Source organism: Perna viridis, chromosome 4 (genome assembly GCF_037379345.1).
Source record: "Perna viridis isolate PV_CMFRI_1.1 ecotype Kerala chromosome 4, ASM3737934v1, whole genome shotgun sequence".
In the NCBI taxonomy this organism is placed as follows: Eukaryota; Metazoa; Mollusca; class Bivalvia; order Mytilida; family Mytilidae; genus Perna; species Perna viridis.
In genome coordinates this window covers 41,322,368-41,345,766 of record NC_142448.1, presented here as the reverse complement: position 1 = coordinate 41,345,766, position 23,399 = coordinate 41,322,368, and the positions used below count along the sequence as shown (strand labels likewise).

Here is a 23,399-nt window from a genome sequence, read left to right as displayed (position 1 = left end):
ATCTAAGGTTTCCGTATTGACCTGATTATACCTTTAAGAGGACATTTTATGCTTGTAAAATAAACGACAATTACTAGAAATTTTTGAATAGATTATATCAGAACTTCAACTCATCAAAGGCGGATCGATATTTTTAAAAGGGGGTTCCCTTGAAGCTATTTTTTTTGCTATAATTTTTGCCCAAAGTTTGCATTAATTTAATATATCAAATATTCTTTAAAACAACACAGGTAAGCACGTGTCTTGTTTACATTTCATCTATTTCTTGATTAGTTTTCAAATAAATAATGACAGTTAGTGACCATATTTGTGCCACATTATATCACAATAAGTAAATTTTAAAAGGATCCTTGCATTATATTCGAACGTTTATCTTTTACGGCTTGAATTTGACGGCCTTCCTTGCCATTGATTGCAAGCAGATTTGCTTTTAAAAAAGCGACCCTTACAGCACATGCGTGGATTAAGATCACCAGAAGTCACATGCATATGGATTTATTTAGGTCGTTCTTTGTCTTGCAAGACAATAAATATATAGACACCTATTTCATGTATTCAGCACATTTTATTTGTGGGTATGGAATGAAATTACACAATAAAGGTACAATTTAGTAGCAATAATTCAAATTTAAGGTATATTTCAACAGAAACAAAAATTTACGAAAATGACAGCTAATGCAGCTTGAAATAGTCAATACACGCTGTTTGAATATTTTCAACACTTTTATGCATATTACAATCCAACTGTGAACGTTTGAGACGAGCTTACTTTAAGTACATTTATCAATGAATGCTTGAGCAGTTGCTGTCTCCTGTTAACAAAATCATCTTTTTCATATTAACAAAAGGGGGCCACATTTCGGTCTTGTGGTGGTACAGATATATATGTTTCCGGTGACCCACTTAAGTAATACAGTTTTTGAAAGAAAAACACCGTGAATGTGTAATTGTTGAACACATTTTGGCTCTTGTTTTACTACTTGCTGTAGACATTTTTATCTGTCAATCAGGCATGCGCCCCCTTTTTTAAGTCACGTGCCAGCCACGCGTTCTATAATACGGAAGTTTGACGGTATCAAAAAAGGAACAAAATCGATATCCTGAATCGTGACTCATGTCATGTTATTGATATAAAGATTCGTTTTAATTCTAAAAATAGCTAGTCTGGTTTATTTTTGCAGGTTTAAAACATTTGACTTCCATGGGTTGAACTGTGGTGCTATCTCAAATACGTGTATTGCAGATGCATGTAACAATTTAATGTTATCGCAAATGATTTGTTTTTAGATAAAAAGATAAAAGCCTCTCTTAACCTGGAAGGGAGGAGCTGGGACTATGGGACTACCTGGCTTAGATTGTGTTTCTTTTATTGCCGTTGATTTTCGGATCAAGTTAAAGCTTCAAGGCAAAAATGAAGTTATTAATGTGGCAGAACTGCTTGATTTATGTCCCTTGATTAACTTATTTCAGTTTAATTAATTTTGTTGTGTTTTGAGATTTAAGTCATTGATAATTTATTTAGATAATCTAAAGATACTGAAAATGAAAATAAACTTTATCCAGATTGATATATTTTATAACAGATTTTCTCAGACATTGAAGTATTATGATTTATTATTCACCTTATCCATGAATATTTATAGATTTGAATAACATAACTTTGCAAACTTTTCATAATTGTCTGAGGACTAATTTCTAGCCCAATATTGCGGATAGCCTAGCTGTTCCAACAATGTTAGTGCAACTGCCACACACCTACCCCACTTGAAATGAGATTGCTCCATTTTAATGACTTCTGTATGTAATAAAGTATTTTGTACTTGGGAAATAAAATGTATTGCTAATTGTATTGATTCCTTTACATTCGACCCACATTGCGCTACAAAGCTTGGCATTCGTCGTCCCTCTTATAGTCAATCTAAAGCTGGTATGAATTGTAATCTGAGTCTGCCGAATCTTAAGCAGTAATTGCACCTGCTACACTAATTTATAAAAAATAACATTCACATGCAGAGGAGGTTCAATTGGAAGTTTATTGAAGAAACTGTGTCTGCCTTACAAGCTATCTCATGGTGGTCTATGACATCTTCTACGATGTTCTCAATCGAAACTCCTTAGCCCTTCTCGTTACACAAAATTAAGTATTCTTTTTCAGTGTATCGTAAATGGCCGAGTAGTTTCGATTGAGATGTTCCGGGGTTCAAAAAGTAAAAACGAACAGTCATTGGTCGTATATTTCAACACGCTTTTACGCACTTAACAATCCAGCTGTCAACTTCCGTGAGCTTTTTAAAAATCTATTTATCCCCGCATGTATGAACAGTTTAAACTTTTAAATTATATATCTGTCACAAAGGGTGACACATTTATTTGATGTCTATATATTTCCAGTGGCTCTGTTTTAAAATATGCATCCCTTACAACCAGGGGCGGGTTCATGCAGGGCATGGGTTGTCAGGGGGTAGATTTAAGCGGTTTTAGGTTGAAAGTTTAATTTCTCGCCAATTTTACCCACTCTAGTAGAATGTTTCATAAAATTACCTCAAAACATGTTTCGCATCGCTCCGCACCGCTCGGCGAAATTTTAACTGTGCCCCCCCCCCCATAATCTAAAATCCTGGACCCGCCCCTGACAACTTACTCTAGTAAGTACATTTGTGAGGAGAAATGTTTTCATATATAATATTATTATAGCATAGTCGTTAATTGTTGTTTAAATTTTCAAACTTTTTGGTTCTTGCTTTACCACATGCTAGAAACGCTTGCAAACTCCAAATTACTACCAGTATTGGCAATCAGGCATGTGACCATTCTTACACAAGTCACGTGTCATTCTCATTTCCCAGTTCACCATAAAACACCAGCATTTGACATGTACTCTAAAACGGCGCAAATTATTTAACAATTTTTGTAATGCATGTTATATTTAATGAAAGTGAGTGCTATACATGTAAAATTCGTATGAAACTGTCGCTTCAAGTGAAATTAGTATGAAACTATAGCTTCCAGTGAAATTCATATGAAACTAATGCTTCAAGTAAAATTTCACATGGAATAAACGTGACTTTCACGTGAAATTTACTTATCAGAATTCACGATGTCTTCAAAACGTGTTTGAATGTTAAGTGTAAATAGATGGTTAATTTGGAGAGAATGAACGGTTTTAGTTAATTGTTTATCATACACGAAAGTGCACAAAAAAGGAATGTGAAAAGGTTTTTGAAGGAACTGTGTATGGCCTACAAGCTAGCTCATAATGAAATTTTACATTTAATCTATGATATTCCCAATCGAAACTTCTCAGCCTTTCCCGTTACACAAAAATTGGTGTATTTTGTTCTTCTTCAGTGTATCGGATATCACCGAGTATTTCAGGTTGCGATGTTCTGTCGTTTGAAAAAAAACAAAAACAAACAATCAACTAAACAAAAACAAAAAAATAAAAATAGCACAAAAGAAATTCAGAGCGATATAAATTTATTCTGAAACCTGTCTAAACCGATCCCTGAAAAAATCTGAAGACACGTCTTAATCAGACACTATTTACAGTCCTTTTATATCAATATAGATGTATTATTAAAATTGGTAAACCATACAGCTGCTTATACCGAACCAATGCTAATATGTCGAAAAGGGGGATTGGTTAGACAGGTTTCACTGTATCACATTTTGGTTATCAATCGTACAAAAGAAAGTTAATGGCATATCAACAAGGTTTTCTAATTTATTTTTAACTTCGAATAATATGATTTCAAACTGCATTTTGGATACGATAGCCTATTAAATATTTGTTTCGAACCATGTTCTTGGCTATGAGAATATAAAAAAATATATAAATACAAATAAAAAAGGGGAGATAAATGGTTTGCTAGATTCACGAACGTTAATGGTTGATGTTCATGTATGCATTTAACTCTAGGGGCGGATCCAGACACTTTGAAAAAGAGGGGTGCCTGCCGGGGTTCCTCAGAAAAAAGAGGGGTGTTAGGACAAATAATGTCATATGAAAATGTTATGAAAGGTATTAAAATGTCACACAATGCATATGTTTAATGCAGCTATAGGTCTCGCTATAGGTTTCGCATTGCTATATTAAAGAAAATGACAATTCGTAAGACGCGATATAAAGGAGAAAATGGAAGTCACAGATGCAAAAAAAAAATAAATAAATAAATAAATAAAAAAAAAATCCAAAAACAGGAGAGAAAGAAAGTATTCAGATTCAGAGAAGATTCCAACTTTTTGGATGAATACGACTGTGCAAATAAATTAAATTTATAAATATATTTGTACATGTGACTTGAATCATCAAAAACGTTTGTTGTATGGTAAACATTTTTTCGAAGCTTAATTTTAGGATCAATGAATTTCAAATTGAAAAATTAAATAATTTACGGATCAACTCGATTTAATGTGCCGTTAAATGTACATTTTAATTATACTGCATTTTGTATCTATTTTACCATCTGCGTGTTGTTACTGTTATAATGTCTTCCACTTTGCATTTTTCATGCAGCTCAGATCTTTGTTTGACATTTTCTTAGGCCAGCGGATCTTTATAATGGCCTTTAGAAACCAGTTAATGAAACCTCTCAGTTTATGTTCAAGATCTTTCCTTAGAAGCCAACACACAAGAAAATTTAGTGTTTCAATAGAAACCAAATCTTGGGAAACCATTATAATTATAAAATGTCTTCAAATACATAATTAATGAAAAGGAAAACTTTTATTCTGAGATCAGTTAATTATGTAATTGTCTCCCAAAATCGTAAAAGGACAGAGGTGGTGATTAGATTGTATAGTCGAATAATGTCAGATTGGAGGGCAGTAACACAAATGTACTGGAAGAGTAATCAAGGGAACCAAGGTTATAGCGGTAATCAAAAGAATGTAATCCAAGGACAAAGACCAGACATGGAAAACAGACATAGACAACAAAGAACATAAAGTAACTAAAATCATAGATACAAAGTAACAAAAGTAAATGAGCAACTCGGACTCCACTAAAAACTGGGAGCATGGACCAGGTGCACCGGTAGGGTAAGCGTCCTCTGCTTTTCTAGAAACACCCGCCGAGTTGCTCATAAAAAGTCAAGTCCGGGGTAGACTAAATTACTGTTTACTAAATGCCATTGGTAAAAAAAAAACAAAGCGAAACAAAAATCCCCCCCCCCAAAAAATGCATTCCTCCTGACTTGGCATACCAAAGTGTCATTGAATTACATTCTTTTACATTTCCACTAGAATCTTGGTTCCGCTTCCAGATATTCTAACATGGGATGAAAATACTTGTTCAAAAATACATTTTTCAGAGCAAACGATTCTGTTGAACTGTATTTCGAAACTCCATTTATTCTGTCCAACATGATTATACTTCTTTATATTTAATTTCCTTTCAGTTTCAACATCTATATTGTATTTACATAGTAGGACATGTACATGATGCGTTCATATGTCATAAGCATGACTGTTGTAAATTTAAATATATAAATTGTCAGTATTGATAAGGAGACGGATGAAAGAAAGCTTACTGCTTTCTTCCCAAATCCTGTTTGTCAAACTTTGTTTCATCTATATTGTACACATGTTTGATACTTACAAATAAAATATGTTTAAACTAAATGTTAAGATACTGTTAATGTAGGAACCAACAAGATCCGACGGTACAGGTTGAACTTTATCCAAACAATATGTTTATTTTAATATATTGTTAAATTCAGAACAGGGATTTTTCTGTATCAAATGTGGACGGATACGGATAAATGTTCCTTAACAATAACTAAATTAATATGGGGTAGGCATTGCCTAAATCAGCTAACATCATGAGCCATACCATACATGTACCGTCTGTGCGAGACACGTGACAATAATAAAGGGCAGTACAAAGAGGAGGGGGAGTCGACCTGGATGAAAATTTTTGCTTTGCAAATGCAATATTTTTATTCATATTTAAGCAGGAGGCAAAATCAATATTTCTATTTGAAAATTTACTTGTTAATTAATGGGGGTCAATAAATGAATTACTACAATTTCCCCCCAAATTTCCAATCCCACACCCCCTTTTCCCTTGCTCTCAAAATGGTCAATAACTTTATAGCACTTCGCAATACTTCAGTGTTTGCCTTAATCCACTAGCCCGAAGCCCGGGACTAGTAAAAATTGATTTGGACTAGTGAAATGATGTGTACATTTCTTGTTTTGGGCTAGTTGAATCCTATACAGTCCTCTATTATTCAGGCTAGTCATTCAGAATTTCGAAGGAAAGGACTGATACTATCAATTTTTTATCCCTTAAGGGAATCTCTAGCAACATCCATTTCAGTTTTGGCCTGTCAGATCAGAAACCGGAAATATTACAGTTATCCACCGATGGTAGGAATATTTTACGCATATCTTGTGACGTAAACAAAATTCAGAGGATAGCTGCAAATTCCAAACAAGAAAATGATTGCCTTTCCTATCTTAGAAAAGCCATGCTTCGATTTTGATAATATAATTGGAGTTATATTTTTTCCAACAAGGCGGATTAGGTTCTTGACAACAGCAACATAGGAACAGCGTGTTTCCCGAAGTTTTTAGAAACATAACATTCACTTCTTTAAATAAGCAAAACAAATTAGAAAAAGACTTCAAAACTATTAGATAAGATGAATTTATTTTTACTTAAACATTAACCTATATTTTTTTTTATTTGTTTGATTGAATGAAATGATGAATTTTCTCCGTAAGGACAGTCACTTTTTGTAACGTCCGGGCGTGACTTTTATTCGTTAGTATATTGAGGAACCTTAAGGAAAATTTAGAAAGTACATGTAATAACCGTAGAGGAGATCACACCGCTTCGCGGTGCTCGCTATGAACATATCAAATAATTATTTCCCTTTATTTTAAATATTTTGTAGTACTAAGAACTGACTATGTAATTTATTTCCATTATACCATTTCGTTAAATAACAAATATAGCATTTTGCACCAGTGGTATCGAACAAAATTTCGAAAGCAAACCAAAAAAAAAAAAAAAAAAAAAAAAACATAATAGAATTTGCAGGTTCTTAATCAAGTCTATAAAGCACATCATTACAAACAAGTCTGATTGATTCATCATCTGTCCAGAAAATATTTATTCGTATAGGATATGATTTCTCTTTTATCAATTTCAATTATTTTGAACCTTATTTTCATAAATATAGATATTCGATCGCTAATTACATCTCTGTACGTAAACACTAAGTCATCTTTTCAGTATTGCACTACATCCAATCTTGCCTATTAAAAGTTTAGCCTTCCTCATATTATTTAATGAAAGTGAGTACTACACAGGCAAATATTGTACATATGAAGTTCAGGTGACACTACAGCTTCAATTGAACTTCACATGAAATTAATGTGTTTTCACGTACAATTCACCCATCAAAATTCATGGATGTCTTCAAAACAATTGTAAACGTTTATTGATATTAGGGAGGATGAGCGATTTTAGTTGTTTTTCTTGCATGTTCATTTATAAATAAAATATGCGAAATGGGTGTACTTTGTCCTCATATAAAGAACAATAAAATGACAGTTTAACCAGGATGATTAAAAATTGCACAAAGAAATTTAAAGTAATACAGTGAAATCTTTCTAAACCGACCCCTGAAATAATCTGAGGACCCTTCTATATCAGACACTGTTTACAGTCATTTATATCACCAAAGTAAAATCAAATTAGTGTAAATTATGCGTTTTTCGTGCATTGTGATTGGTTGTCTATCCTTTGCGGTTCCGGCGATGACACTTTACATTAAGTGTAAATTGTAAAATCGACAAAACATAGAGCCGTGAAAAAGCTTGAAACAGCATATCTGCTTTATTCCATTCATTTTCGGCGCTGTATTTTCGAAAGAATATGGTTATCAGTAGCCCGTATTTAGTGAGAATATTGAAATTGACAATGTTGTTGGTTGAATGCCGCAATTTGCAATGAAAACTTGAGATGACAGTTTTACTGAATGACAATCTTAAGGACAAAAAAGACAAAAAAAATACATGAATATATTTCACATACTTTGGAATTGAAATTATAAGGATGAAACACTGTTAATATGCTTTTATTTATTTTGACTGAGTGAACTGTCCGATTTTACACATCGATAAATTCTGGAATGGCAGTGTTTAATAATCTTGGTAAACCGTGTTCACCTGCCTAAACCAATCATGTAACGTCCAAGGGGTTTGGTTAGATAGATTTCACTGTATCACATTTTGGTTATCAATAACTTACAGAAATAATCAATGGAATATCAATAAGGCGACCACCTTGTGACTTTTGAATGTATTTTTAACCGACGAAATCTTTTGTTGCTGTTCTTCCAACAGTGTGATTTACAAATCAAATTGCATTTTTGGATAAGATAGCCTACTTGAGTATTTGTTCGAACCGTGTTTTTTGGCTATGAGAAGATAAAAAATATATTTATAAATGAAAAGGGGGCGGTAAATTGTTTAGCTAAATTCATGAACGTTAATGGTAGATGCACGTTTGTGCATTTAATTCCATATCATTGTTCGGAAACATAAATTAAAAGAAAAACACGTTGGTTTAACATAGAAAATCTTTAAACCTTGATCTCCTGAATTCTTTTTGGAAAATTTTATATTTGATCTGTTCTGGCAAATTTTCAGTCATGTGAATCATTTTGAAATGTATTTGTTGGACATTGCTTTTTATACAAGGTAGTAAAACAAAATGGAAAAACTTATTTAAATCTGATGAAGGGGAACTATTGACCACAAATTCTTGAAGAAGCTGCTGGTAATTTATGTAAAAAGGTAAGGAAGTTGTTATTAAATATACAATTCTTTCAGAAAACATAGGAAACAAGGCTAGTATAAATTTACTGATTACATGTAACTACTTCATATAGAAGATTATTCTAGGTATAAAAAATTTCACATCATGCTTACAAGTATAATAAGCGACTATCCTGTAGCTATAGATCACGCATTGCTTGATAAGAAAGGCAATTCGTAAGACGGAATACAGAAGCAAATGAAGGTCACAGATCTATAAAGAAGAACTGAAAAGAAAGGAAATATTCTGATTCACTTTGTGGTTACAGATGGACATGTACGTGTATATGTATTTATCACGTTACAAGGAAATTTATTAGGCGCAATAAATAGGTAGATGAAAAAACCAAAGAAAGCATACAGAGTCAGTGAAGATTCCCACATTTTTGATAACCATGTGCAAATACGTGAATACATTTATACATGAGACTTGTATCATTTTACCATTTATTGTATAATTGACATTTATTTCGAAGGTTTATTTAGGTTTACGGGTTTTAAATATAAACATCAAATCTCTTAGAGTTCAATTCGATTTAATATGCCGCAATATGTACTTTGTGACTACGTGTATACTGCATTTTGTAAAAAAATTATCATCTTGTGTCGTTGATAAATCTGTTTAGTGCATGGTATTTTTGTACCGAATTAATGTGCATGATATTTTTGTACCGAATAAATGTATTGTCCTTATCCTATTATATGCACATTGTATAAAGTGAAAATTCGTTTTCAATATTTCATTATCTCTTTGATCAAAGAATTGTGCCTTAAGCCATTTATACTGTCGACAGTTTCTTTTTTTACTTTTTGCATATGACATTGATAATTGGTATGCGGGCTTGCCTTTACATTATTGCGTAGAGTTTGTTTAGTTTGGTTGTTTAACCTTAAAAGATAGATATGAATTCAATTATATTTTAATTCTAAATGTACAAGTACCTGTATATGTATATGTTCACGATCTAAAAGGAAAGTTTTACAATCCAAGAGTCATAAGTCGGTATAAATAGAGTCAATCTTAGGTCAAACACAAAAATATTTCGTGTACATGTAAGTGGTCGTTTCCTCCTCAATATTAGTATTATGTAACAATACTTTAACATTCCTTCATTGCATAACCAAGCACTATAACATTACTTCACAAATGTATTAGATAACAGTCTTTATAAAAATCAGACAAACAGTGATTCATGCATGTCAAAAACCCAACGAATTAAGTTTTATTTCTTGTTCATAAAAAATTTACCACATCACCAGTCTTAGGTTTTTTCGTTTTGGGGTTACGCTTTTGCGATAAAATTTATATAGATTGTACATAAAACTAACACTTTGCAAGGGTTATAGTTCTTGATTTGGTTTCATTTGTTTTATTTTAGTGGAAGGTTAAAGTGTAGTTTTCTCAAAAGTACAGATCTAAATACATAAATGACTACTGTCACATAAAAACAGAGCATATATAGACCAAAAAGCATCGTCTTATCTATGGGTTTTTTTCTACACCATTAATTGCCTTACAATAGGATGTGTCTGAATTTTATATGGACTGGCACTTAAATAACAAGCAATTTAAAAAGTCATTTCGGTTTATAATATTTTTTCCTTCATTATTTACATTCTAGAAAGTCAAGCTGAAACAATGTGGAAGAAAATAAGTGGTATACTGCAAGCAGCATTTGTCATTCCATTCACAGCTGGCATTGTCAAAGAGAGAAGAAATGCTGGATACGCCCTTCACGATGGAAGCATCTCTGGTATCGTTTTGTTGACCACCGTCGTTATTTGTATATTTGAGATGATCTTGATTCTTTCAAACAGATATTCCAGACTTCTAATTGTTGGATTGGCATGTTTAGCGATCATTTCGTTGCTACTTGTTAGCTTTTTGGCCAAATTTCATCGGCACTGGACACGACATAGATCGGTGAAACCAGTTGACCATATTAAAATGAAGTTTTTGTGGTTTTTCTGCATTGGAAACATCTTTTATCAATTGCTTCAACTGATTATGCACCAGGTGTGTCATATCCGTAACAACGAAATAATGTTGTTTTGGCTTTCAACATGGACTTTTCAAATAATTCAAACTGTTTTTATACATTACTTTTCAAAATATAAATTCGCAAACGTTTTGTTTCTTTATTATGGACTTTTAATTCTCTTTGTTACGAACATTTCTATGTGGACCCAGCAAACGGTTTATACCTTTTACGCACCTTTACCGGTGGTTAACGATACAGTACATTCAAACAGTACAAGTAGCCCATGCCCGAGTGGAGAATGGATTAAAAAAACAGTTATTTTCTTGAACCCTTTCTTAGAGCCGTTTCTTCTGGAATACAGCCTCTTAAGTCTTATTTTCTTGTCGGAAATGTGGCCGAAAAAAAATAGAGACATTATTTATGTCCACATAGAGGATTCAACGGCTGGACCTGAAGAAAACTCCGTATATGATCATCTTATACACCAAGACAGTCATTCTAATGAGCAGCTGAGAAATCCATGGAACAAAAATGCGATAACCGTCGCAGTTGTAGGGATAGTATATAGCACGTCCTTTTCCATCATTATGTGCATCTACATATATATTCCAAGTACCCATGGTGAGCAATATACCATGTTTTTGTATACAGTGTTCTTCTGTGCGAACTTTGTCCGTACCCCAATTATAGTCAAGTGTTTCCATGCTATGTCAGGACAATTACGTCCAAAACCTGAGAAGGCCAGAAATATAAGTCTCAACCAAGTAATCATTATCGTCAGCTCCTGTGTGACTTGTGGATACTACTTTTTAGAACTACACAGAGAATCACAGCATAGCACAGCTTTTTACATGATCAACTCAATTTTCCGAAACATTGCTACAATTATGCAGACTTTGTTCATACTACAGATGAAACATTATAGAACGACTGGACCACAGACACATTTCACGTCGATTCAGAACACTTTCTTATTCGTCTCTTTGGTCAATCTTGGCATTTGGGTGTCATATACTTTTGTAAATCCACGATTTGCTAAGCACAGTTCACACTCTTTTTGGAATAATTTATGGTTTCCCTTTGTTATTTTTTACCATTTTGAAAGTTTTATAGCTTTTTACAGGTTTTTTTCGAGCGTAGCACTTTTGACTTGACAACTAACTTGCAGGAATTTTGTATTACTACGGTAAAAATTTAAAAAGACCATTTTTAAGACAGTTATGGATTTAAAATTATAAGGAATAAACATTGTGAATAGACTCATTTATTTTGAAAGGAAAAGGTCCGATTTCACACATCGTTAAATTCTGAAAAAAAGTTGGAATCTATATTAAATGTGGTTTTTTATCCTAGGTTAACCATACACCTGTCCGATCCAAACAAATTTTAACGTCCAAAGGGGTTTGGTTAGATAGGTTTCACTGTATCACATTTTGATTATAAATAAACACAAAAATAGTCAATAGAATGTCAATAAGGTGAAGCTTTCAATGTATTTTTAACCGACAAATTATTTTGTTGCTATCCGTCGTACAATGTGATTTATAAATCACACATCATTTAGCATAAGATAGTATTTGTTCCAACCATGTGTGTGGCTATGACGTATGACTAAATAAAAACAGACATAAAGAAAAAGGGGGAAATAAATGATTTGCTAAAGAAATAAACGGTAATGGTAGATGTACATGTATATAACGATACTGGATATGGCGAGTATGCCAATGATACAATAACCCCACCGGGATGTAAAATGTCAGGTCAAGGACACCCACGGGTGTTCAAGGAATGAAGAGGCAACCCTTGCAAACAGGACAAGCTGCAGCTGGCCCCAACATTATACACGGGTACAGCAGAAACGTTGCCAGAAATTCCTGACTTGGGACAGGCGCAAAAAATGCGGCGGGGTTAATGTATTTTGGCGTGATCAGAACCCTCCCCTTTTTAAATCTGTCCACTGTGGAAAAAACATTACACTATTAAAAACACTTTAAAAACAGTTCAAAAAGTTTTGATTCCCTTGTATGCATTTTTCATGGTGGGGGTTGTTGTCTCTTTGACTAACTCTGTATCATTGTTGGGAAAATTCAATCAACAAAACCCATGTCGGTTTAACATGGAAAATCTTCAAAGCCAAAATACATTGTGCCGCTATCATTACTTTGATCGTTGAGATTATTTTGAAATTTTAAGTGTCAGTATCTATAAGAATCAGACAGTGGGTGAAACATGGTATGAAAAAAAAACCCACCATTTTTATAGTTTAATTAATGACTATTTTCACCTTCACAATCAAGGAAAGCATACAAGGTTTTCCGTATCATGCAGCCCATTGAGTTTCAATTTCATTGAAATGCACTGAAAATGAACATTTCAAGGGCAGATAACTCTGTCAAAAACCTCATTCTATTTAAAAAAAACTCTGAGATTAAATAATGGACTTTTTAATTTAAGAACGTATCCTTGAGTGATTTTACATTGTCAGATTGGTGGGGTTTTGACGGGCATGTTTCTGATTTTTCCCATTTTGCCTGATTCTTACAAACACTTACACTTAAATATCAATGTGTTTTCAATCATCATGATCATGTGAATCATTTAAAATTGTATTGATGTGTAAGTTGTGAGAAATTTACTTACAAGGAAGTAAAAATGGGGAAATAAAATTAAAATATAATGAGAGGAAAATATTTACCAAAAGTTGTTGACGAAGCTGCATGTAAATTCTCTTAAAAGGTAAGGAAATATTAATAAAATATTTTTGCTTCATTGAAGATAAGAAGATATGGAATACTTATTCAATGCTACATATAGATAATTATTCAAGGATGCGAGTGTCACGTTAAAAGGCTTATTGTTTCAATGAATGACTATATACAAATACCCTGTAGATCTTAAAAGATATGCTTTAGATGCAAATTGAAGGCCCAAGGTGTTAAAAAGTTGATTAAAGAACAAAAATGTTTAAATTCAGTGAAAATCCACAGTTTATGGATATGAATGTAAAATTAGGTAATATGTATTTATCAAAGAAAGTCATGATAAATAGAAGATGAAAGATGAAAACAGACAAACAAACAAAAAACAACAACAAAACAAAACAAACAAAATGACCCCTGTTTCTGGTAAAATTCCCAGTTAATAAATATACAAGAACATGTAGGTACTTATGTATTCATTAAATGACAATGAAATGCGTTATACGTGATAAAAGTGCCAAGGCAAAAGCAGGAAAGAACGTTTTCAGATTCATTGAAAATATATGTACCTAATTTGTGATCAGCTATACACTTATGTACATTTATATATGTATACAATGTATATGTATGTCACATAACTTTATCATTTCGACAAATCCTAAGACATTTAAATACGTTGTATCGTAAAAATGTATTTCCTTAACTTATTCATTGAGGATAAATGACTACATTTATATACATTTTGACGATAGCCCAGTAAACATTGTAAACACTGTAAAGAACTGATTAAAATGAATATAGTGGACAATAGCTATGATACGTACATATACAGATGCAATCACTTCTAACCTCTCTTAAATTCTGTCAGAATCTGTCAGGATTTCTGTTCTACGACAGCAGATCTAGATAGAAATCCTGACAGAGGCTGTCCTGGGTCAGGACACATTTTGCCCAATCCCTGACAGAAACTGTCCTTGGTCGTGACAAAGAAAATACGAAAAGCTGTTCTAAACTGTCATACCCCTGGACAGTTCATTGTTTATGTTCCTATTTCCGTCGATCACGGTCCGGTCTATCATCGTTCAAAAATTATCATTGTTTACATGCTTTTAGATGTTTGGTAATTCTCACCAAGTTCAAGATTGATACAGTACTTTTTGAGTACAACCTACTTTTAATAACAAAAGTATCACAAATCATTCTAAAAAATGTTAAACTTGACTATTTTAGCATTAAATGGGTGACTTATACCTAAATATTTCGGTCGAAATTCTTCAAAATGCCACATTTAGCAAACGAATATGAGTGTGAACACGTCCAATTTCCGTACATGATCTTTGATGTAGAAAATGTAGAAATTAAAAATTAAAAATGTTAATTTCATATTAGTGACTGTGGCACCTTTATTTCAGTAAAACTTTTGCAAAATGTACAAACAGTTTTATTTTTGATAAGGGTCTAAAACTATTGACTAAAATACAACTATCATGTGGGTGACTCTGACACATATATTTCTGTCAAAATATAAAAATTCTGTATAAACTGTTTAAAATTGTCAATATATAAATTTTATATATTGACAATTTTAAACAGTTAAGGTACTCTGTGTCATACCGTTGCTTAGATTTGCAACCAAAAAGAATCAAGTCTAATTTCTTTAAAGTCAGGGGCGTAACAAATACGGCAGGCAAGAATTTTTGTTGGTACTGCATGCCATACATAAAAGTCGGGTAAAAATTGAAAAAAAAACAAGTTTAAACATAGCAAGGCTTCCTTCCCGTCGTACGAATGGGGATTCGGGTGTTACACCTTTTTTTCGTAATCACGTACTTGTACTGTATGTAATTCAGCCAGAGAAGTATTCTCGAGCTAATGACTGTCAGAATCTGTCAGGAACTGTTCTAATCCACGTATCTGTTCTACCTAGAACAGTCCCTTATAGGAGGGTGTCAGGACCCATGACAGAGCTTGTCCAAGGTCCTGACAGACCCTGACAAGGTATGTCGCAGGTCAGAACAGTTTCTGACAGTTTAGAACTGTTCTATGACAGCGAATCCTGACAGGTTCGAAGAGAGGTTAGAAGTGATCGCATCTGTAAATTACATATCAATATCAATTGAGCAATCAGTTGTATAATATTGATTTGATTCGTTGTGATATGCATCATTAATTTGATCCTCTGACCTACATAATAACACTTAGATGATCTGTCCCCTACTACTATGCATCGTGTACTAAGTTGCAGCCCTAGATTAATCCTACGAGGAGGAATGACCCGGCCAGCGAAAGCTATATTTTTATATAGCCTAGCAGGCCCAGTGGTCTAGGGCGCTGGACTTAATGCAGGCGGTGTTGCTATAGATGTCACAGCGGTTCCGTGGAGGGAACAACCAACAATTTGCTTCGCAAATTTGACAGTTCTACCATCTTTGGGAATTGTTCAGACCCTTATATACGCTTACCTTATCTTCCCTGTATCAATCTGATTGCAGTGTAGCGAATATATAGAGTTGTCGCATTCTGAGACATATATATATATATATATATATATATATATATGTATATATATATATATATATATATATATATATATATATATGTATATATATATATATATATATCTATATATATATATATAAGGGTCTGAAAAATTCCCAACGATGTTAGAACTGTCCCGTACTACCATACATCGTGTACTAAGTTACAGCCCTAGATTAATCCTACGAGGAGGAATCACCCGATCACCCGGCCAGCGAAAGCTATATTTTAATATAGCCTAGCTGGCCGAGTGGTCTAGGGCGCTGGACTTAGTGCAGGCGGTGTTGCCATAGATGTCACAGCGGTACGAGTTCGAGTCCCGCGGAGGGAACGACAAAAATTTTGCTTCGCAAATTTGACAGTTCTAACCTCGTTGGGAATTGTTCAGACCCTTCTATACATACATATATATATATATATATATATATATATATATATATACAAACTTCTCAGAATGTGACGACTCTATTCGCTACACTGCTCCGTCGGATCAAATTGATACAAGGAAGAAATGTAAACGTATAGAAAGGTCTGAAAAATTCCCAACGATATTAGAACTGTCAAATTTGCGATGCATGTACAATAATGTAATTACTAAACTGCATTTTGTAAATATTTAACCATCTTCGTGTGTGATAAATGTACAAAATCATATATTTAGATGAAATTGTAGGTTTTCTGTATGCTCATGTTATAAAACAATTAAACCCTGTATCGTTTACCTGAATACATTTATATTATACCACTTGACCTATAAAATGTATACCGCTTACCCTACTCGGAACAAACTTAAAACAGAGTTGAAATGTATGATATAATGAAAATTTATCACATGCGGTATCAACATGCACTCAAATTATATCATCCCGAGGGCCATTAGCCCTAGGGTGATATAGGGGTCTCGTGTTGATACATATACCAGATGTGACACAGAAATTGAAATGTAATACACAGTACGTTTGTACTGAATAAATGCATTGTTCTTATCCTACTCCGTGTATAAAGTGACAATGTGTTTCAATTATATATAATAATATCCACTGTCAACAGTTTTTTTGCAGAAATTGCAATTTTCGTATTAAGTATTTCAATCGAAATAAATCAAAGTAAATCATGATACATGTAATTTTTTACATGTAATTGTCTTTAACTAAATGCGAAAAAGAAAGTTTATAAAACGCCGGATTCACGGTTTTTGTAAAGCCGGTACTTGTTACGGTCATTTCCAGAGAAATAAGTGGGTATGTAGTCTAAGTAAATTGCTTCAATATGAATGCCAATTTCGTTAATCTATATAGCATTATGAGCATTCAGTGCTACAATGATCAAAAAGTTCCTTGTATTCAGAGGTATAAATCTACCATTTTCTCAATCATTCGTTAAAAGCAAATATAAATACAGCGAATTTTGTCTCATTTTTAGCTTCAGTTATAATTAACATTCAGTGTACACAGTTTCCTACCTTCTGCAATCATCCGCCTTCTTGTACAAAAATGTACATGAAGAAGGTGTCGCTTTGCGTTCATTTTTTTTGCCGCGCCCTTAATTTTCAAGGACTATCATGAAGCCGGAAAGTCCCCATGCATTCAATAACATATGAATAAAATCCTGAACGGGGCACAACAGAAATGTATAGACGAATTCTACCTCACTTTTTCAATGCAGGATAAAAAACAATGTGACATTGTCGAAATGTGTACTCGGCACTGCACGTGGAAAATGCTCATAGAAATCTTAAATTTTGCCCCGTCCCTCAGGCTCATTCAATATACAGGCTTTAATTTTGCGGCAAAACCCAGTATCTATACACTTCATTGGTTAAAAAAAACGTTATATGGCAAAATATGAGGATAAGAGGCATAGAATGGAGTACATGTAAAAATTAACGGGAAATGGGATCTCTGTAACAATCGCAAGGCGAGAGCTCTAATGTTAGTGAATTTCTTTATTGCAGATAAGAAACTATTGGAACAGAAAAATTTGTATCATAAAAGGCATATGAAACACTTAACTACAGCAGAACATTTTTGTTACAAAAATAATAAGCTACAAATTTAAATAACGAATGATCACGAAACCTCATTTTTGACGCCTGGTGTTGTAAGAGCATTGCTTGAAATTCTTTAATGGACAAAACGCAAGTCATACACGGTCAACTTTGCTGTTAAGTAGCAGCCTTCGAAATAATCATGAATACATGATACACCCCAAAAAAGGCCATGAAATGTGTAAATATTCGCTTCAATCTGTCTGCTCTTAGGAGCTAATCAACATTGAAAATCCAATAGATTCTATTGTATTTGAGCGTCATTTAAAGAGTTATCTTCCTTACTTGTGAAATCTATAGTACATTCTATTCTTTTTATCACCTAAAAACATGGATTATAGGAAAAAATGAATGGTAATTTATGTTTACTATGGCTATTCAAACAAAATATAAAAAAAAAATTTAAATGTGTAGGCTTTTTGCATGATTCTTAGCTGGAGTGCTACTTAAAATGTTTCAAATTTATCAATTGTACGTAATTATGGTATCAAAATAATATCGTTAACGTTGTAACCTTCTTTGCAAGAATGCAAAACCGCCAAACCCGGCGTTAAATCAATATTCCATGTTTTTTGGGGGGCGAAAATGAGAGCATTTATGGAAAATTTGAGAACTCTGGTAAAAACTTGTATTAACATGTTCTATTCGCATTTCCTTAAGAGTCTCTTTCATCATACGATTACAATTCTGTAGTTATTTGCAAAGGACAACCATACATGTTGATAATATGTTCAAGCAGCAGCTCAGTGACATTGTCAGCATTCTTAGAATTTATTGCAAACGCTTCAGGAAAACCACTGTATGAATCAATAAAACCAATGACGTACCTGTTTCCGGTAAGAGTAGTCGGATAAGGTCCACTGAGGTCTAGACCAATACAACGGGTTTTTAAGGCGGTATGCCAGTGTGCTGTACTGGTGGTTTGATTTTCTTCCAATTTCTGGTCTGACAAGATAGACAAGTAGAAATATAATTAAACAAATGTTTGTACATATTAGGCCAATAATATTTGAATGATTATGATCATGACTAAAATCTAGATTTTGCTTTTCACATGTAGCAAACTGTTTTGGCTCAAAATGATTAGAATTCAAAGTATTGCTTATATCGAGTTCCTGATAATTTTCAGTACTATCAACAGCGACGCTATCTGCGGACAATCTTGAAAAAAAATCCGCCACTAAATTGTTTTTTGCCTGGAATATATTCAATTGTACAAATTGTAACTACAAATAAAAGTAACTGGACACTCACATATATGCTGTGTTGACTATGTTGTGATCTAACATTGTTTTACATAATAAGTTAGTATATATATGAAGATGTTGTGTTTTCTGAGATCCTAGCTTATACTCTCATAATAAAAGTTGCAGTCGACTTCGTTCTTCTTTGGAATTATACTCCGACCCGGATACTACCACATCACGGCAGAACGTTTTGATGTGAAAAGGCTATAATGAGACAAAATTTGTTTACATTTGCATGTTTACGAATGATTGAGAAAATGGAACACTTTTATCAAAGAATACAAGAAACTACTTTTAGCTTGATCATTGTAGCACTGAATGCTTATTTTGCTATATTAATTATCTAAATTGTCATTCATATCAAAGCAATTTACTTAGGCTACGCATATATATATAGATATAAATGTATTACATAGCCAGCAATTTTAAAGTTGATTTGGCTTTATCATGCCAACTTTGTGTAAAATAAGATCGCTTTAGTGAGAAAATACATGTATTCTCTTTAGTTTTTTTCTTCATTATTTTCATTCCAGACTGTCAAGCTGAAATAATGTGGAAGAAAATAAGTGGTATACTGCAAGCGGCATTTGTCATCCCATTCACGGCTGGCATTGTCAAAGAGAGAAGAAATGCTGGATATGCACTTCACGATGGAAGCATCGCTGGTATCGTTTTGTTGACCACCGTCGTTATTTGTATATTTGAGATGATCTTGATTCTTTCAAACAGATATTCCAGACTTCTAATTGTTGGGTTGGCATGTTTAGCGATCATTTCTTTGCTACTTGTTAGCTTTTTGGCCAAATTTCATCGGCATTGGACACGACATAGTTCGGTGAAACCAGTTGACCATATTAAAATGAAGTTTTTGTGGTTTTTCTGCATTGGAAACATCTTTTATCAATTGCTTCAACTGATTATGCACCAGGTGTGTCATATCCGTAACAACGAAATAATGTTGTTTTGGCTTTCAACATGGACTTTCCAAATAATTCAAACTGCTTTTATACATTACTTTTCAAAGTATAAATTCGCAAACGTTTTGTTTCTTTATTATGGGCTTTTGGTTCTCTTTGTAACAAACATTTCTATGTGGACCCAGCAAACGGTTTATACTTACAGGATTAATATCATACAATTACCGATGTCTAACATTACAGTATATTCAAACAGTACAAGTAGCCCATGCCCGGATGGAGAGTGGATTGAAACAACAGTCATTTTCTTGAACCCTTTCTTAGAGCCGTTTCTATTGGAATACAGCCTCTTAAGTCTTATTTTCTTGTCTGAAATGTGGCCGAAAAAGAATGGAGACACCATTTATGTCCATATTGAGGATTCAACGGCTGGAAACGAAGGAAGCACCGAACATGATCCTCTTCTACACTTAGAGAATCATTCTAATGAACAGCCGAGAAATCCATGGAACCGAAATGCGATAACCGTCGCAGTTATAGGAATAGTATATAGCATGTCTTTTTCCATTATTCAGTGCATCTACATATATGTACCGAGCACCAATGTTGAGCAGTTTACTTTGTTTTTGTATACAGTATTCTTCTGTGCGAACGTTATTCGTACGCCGATCTTGGTCAAGTGTTTCCATGCTATGTCGGAACAGTTACGTCCGAAACCCGAACAGGCCAGAAACATAAATCTGAACCAGGTAATCATTGTCGTCAGCTCTTTTGCGACTTGTGGATATTACTTTTTGGAACTGTCTCGAGAATCAATCAATATAACCGCTCTTTACTGGATCAACTCAGTTTTCCGAAATATTGCTACCATTTTTCAAACGTTGTTCATACTACAGATGAAATATTATAAAAAGGCAGGACAACAGACACATTTCACGTCAATTCAGAACACTTTTTTATTCGTCTCGTTGGTTAATCTGGGCATTTGGGTATCATACACATTTGTAAATCCAAGATTTGTTAAGCACAGTTCCCACTCATATTTGGATAGTCTGTGGTTTCCTTTCGTTATATTTTACCATTTTGAAAGTTTTATAGCTTTTTACAGGTTTTTTCGAGCGTAGTGCATTTGACTTGATGACAGCGTTTTATACGAAATGACGTCGAGATATGGAACTTGTTTCTAACTAATCGGTACACTCTCAGCCAGTCCAGGTAATGCTCGGATACTCTCTAGATTGGCCGAGAAGTTGAGATTGATTCTGAATCAAACAAAGGAATCTGTCTTTAAGTAATACATAGAATATAGTAAATCGTTCTTTTACACTGAATCTTCGATCCTGCGATGTACATCAATATATGCACGGATCACGCAAAGTACTTAAGTTAGCTTACTCCAATCTCATGAATTCATCACATACCGCAAACTACTTGTATAGTACATGTACATGTAGCTGAATGAAATTTGGATAAAAACAATCAAACGTCTAAGCGCTCATCTGTATTCAACAATAACTGTAATATTATATCCTAATTATACGAACCTTAAAATTATGTAAAATTAATCTGTATTTGAAGACCACCTTTCTAATGTGACCATAATTTTGATGTCATGTGGAATGTCATTTAAGACAGTTTTGTGGCTTCGTTTAATATGTTTCTAAGGAAATCTTTATTGTATTGATTCACTCAGGGTTTGAAATTCGAAGATGGACGTTTTGTGTTTCAAACAAAGTTATAAGCCCATCTTCTCTTAATACACGTATAATCAAACCAGTGTAAAAAAAAACACATGTGTATTCTTAGCAAAAACCTGACTTAAACGACTATGAATAAAATATTCCTTATTTTGAATGTAGATAATTATAAACTAACTTTTGGACAGTCGGGTTTAAACATTTGAGAAAAGATGAAATGGAACAAAATTTGTAAATGTGTGTGAAATAGGATACTGTTGTCAGTATTTAATACTTCAGAAATCAGTAGAAATGATTGACATTCATTTTATTAAAACACAATTAATAGTATAGGAAATGTATGGTTATAGTTTTATTTCACATCATTTATATATACATGTACACGTGCTGAAATAAAAACGTTTAGTATGATAGGTCTTTTCCTGCTTTTAAAACGATTTCAACAATACAATCGTAGTTGAGGGCTCACGAACTGCCTTTGGTGTTTTTTTTTGTTTCTATTTTGTGCAGGCTAAGTTTTTGTCTCTTTGACACATTCCCCATTTCCACTTTATTATCTACATTTGTAAGTAAAATGTTATATTATTTTACTTTGAATATATATTTTTCGGGATTATTCAGCTGATTCGCTACTTTTAAAACGTCTTATTTAGATTTCTATACGACCGCAAATGTGTCAGTACCTGCTCAATTACAAACAGTTTTGCAATGGATTCAAACAAGATGCGTCATATGTTCGACATTTTATGTTTATAATCATATTTAAATTAGTAAATTATCAGTGGCGGATTCATAGATTCACGTAAGGGGGCACCAAGTGCCGAATGAAAAATCCGTAATAAACACAATTTTGTGCATGTATTAACATACAAAAATACGTTATTTTCATAAATTTGGGAAATTGATAAAGAGGGCGGACCCCCAGACCCCCGAGTATGTACTTGTAGTTTAAGCGACACAGAAAACGAATTCTTAAGGCCTAAACAAATTAGCTGTGTTTCTGCTTACCCTCTCGACCATTATCATTGTGCCTACCCTAATTTTTTAGGGAAATTTGTTCTGACATGCACTTTCAATGTCTGAGAGTGTCTACAACACAAACCAGTCACAAACTTTTGAAAAAACAAATTTTGACGTACCTACTGACTCTAGTTTTTAGAACATCTTTAGTGGAAAAAATGATTTTGTTCGACCTAATACAAGTTTGTTTCTGTAAATAGTCCCACCACTTTAATGATGAAAAAAAAACTTCCTTGATATTAAACATACCGGAAACTGACAATGACATATGATTTTCACGCGACAACTCTTAAATTTTCATTATTGTAGTAAACAAAGCATGCTGGTCATTTTGTGTAAATTGCTTTCTTATCAGGTAATTTCGCCTTCAATTAAATACTTTGTTATGAAAGGGATCAACAATGTTAAATTGAAGTTTCA

General features: G+C 33.4%; 2 protein-coding genes and 1 long non-coding RNA gene across 3 annotated transcripts in view; 2 read left to right on the top strand and 1 right to left on the bottom strand.

Moving 5' to 3' along the window:
* LOC148620113 (uncharacterized) overlaps nucleotides 1-19,615 on the bottom strand; it is a 35,460-nt gene extending 15,845 nt beyond the window's left edge. Inside the window, exons 1-2 of the long non-coding RNA XR_015921725.1 lie at nucleotides 19,353-19,615; nucleotides 18,926-19,043 (exon numbers count right to left, since the gene is read on the bottom strand). This is a non-coding gene — a long non-coding RNA (uncharacterized LOC148620113). The remainder of the gene's footprint in view (nucleotides 1-18,925; nucleotides 19,044-19,352) is intronic.
* On the top strand, nucleotides 8,484-12,073 carry LOC148620114 (uncharacterized). Its single transcript, XM_088580689.1, has 2 exons — nucleotides 8,484-8,811; nucleotides 10,455-12,073. The coding sequence occupies exon 2, from the start codon at nucleotides 10,472-10,474 to the stop codon at nucleotides 11,966-11,968; it is 1,497 nt and encodes a 498-aa protein (XP_088436815.1). The 5' UTR covers nucleotides 8,484-8,811; nucleotides 10,455-10,471; the 3' UTR covers nucleotides 11,969-12,073.
* Nucleotides 12,452-22,370, top strand: LOC148620112 (uncharacterized). The gene is made up of 2 exons (XM_088580690.1): nucleotides 12,452-13,550; nucleotides 19,879-22,370. Exon 2 carries the CDS (start codon nucleotides 19,896-19,898, stop codon nucleotides 21,384-21,386), a length of 1,491 nt encoding a protein of 496 aa, XP_088436816.1. The 5' UTR covers nucleotides 12,452-13,550; nucleotides 19,879-19,895; the 3' UTR covers nucleotides 21,387-22,370.
* Nucleotides 22,371-23,399: the final 1,029 nt, after the last annotated feature.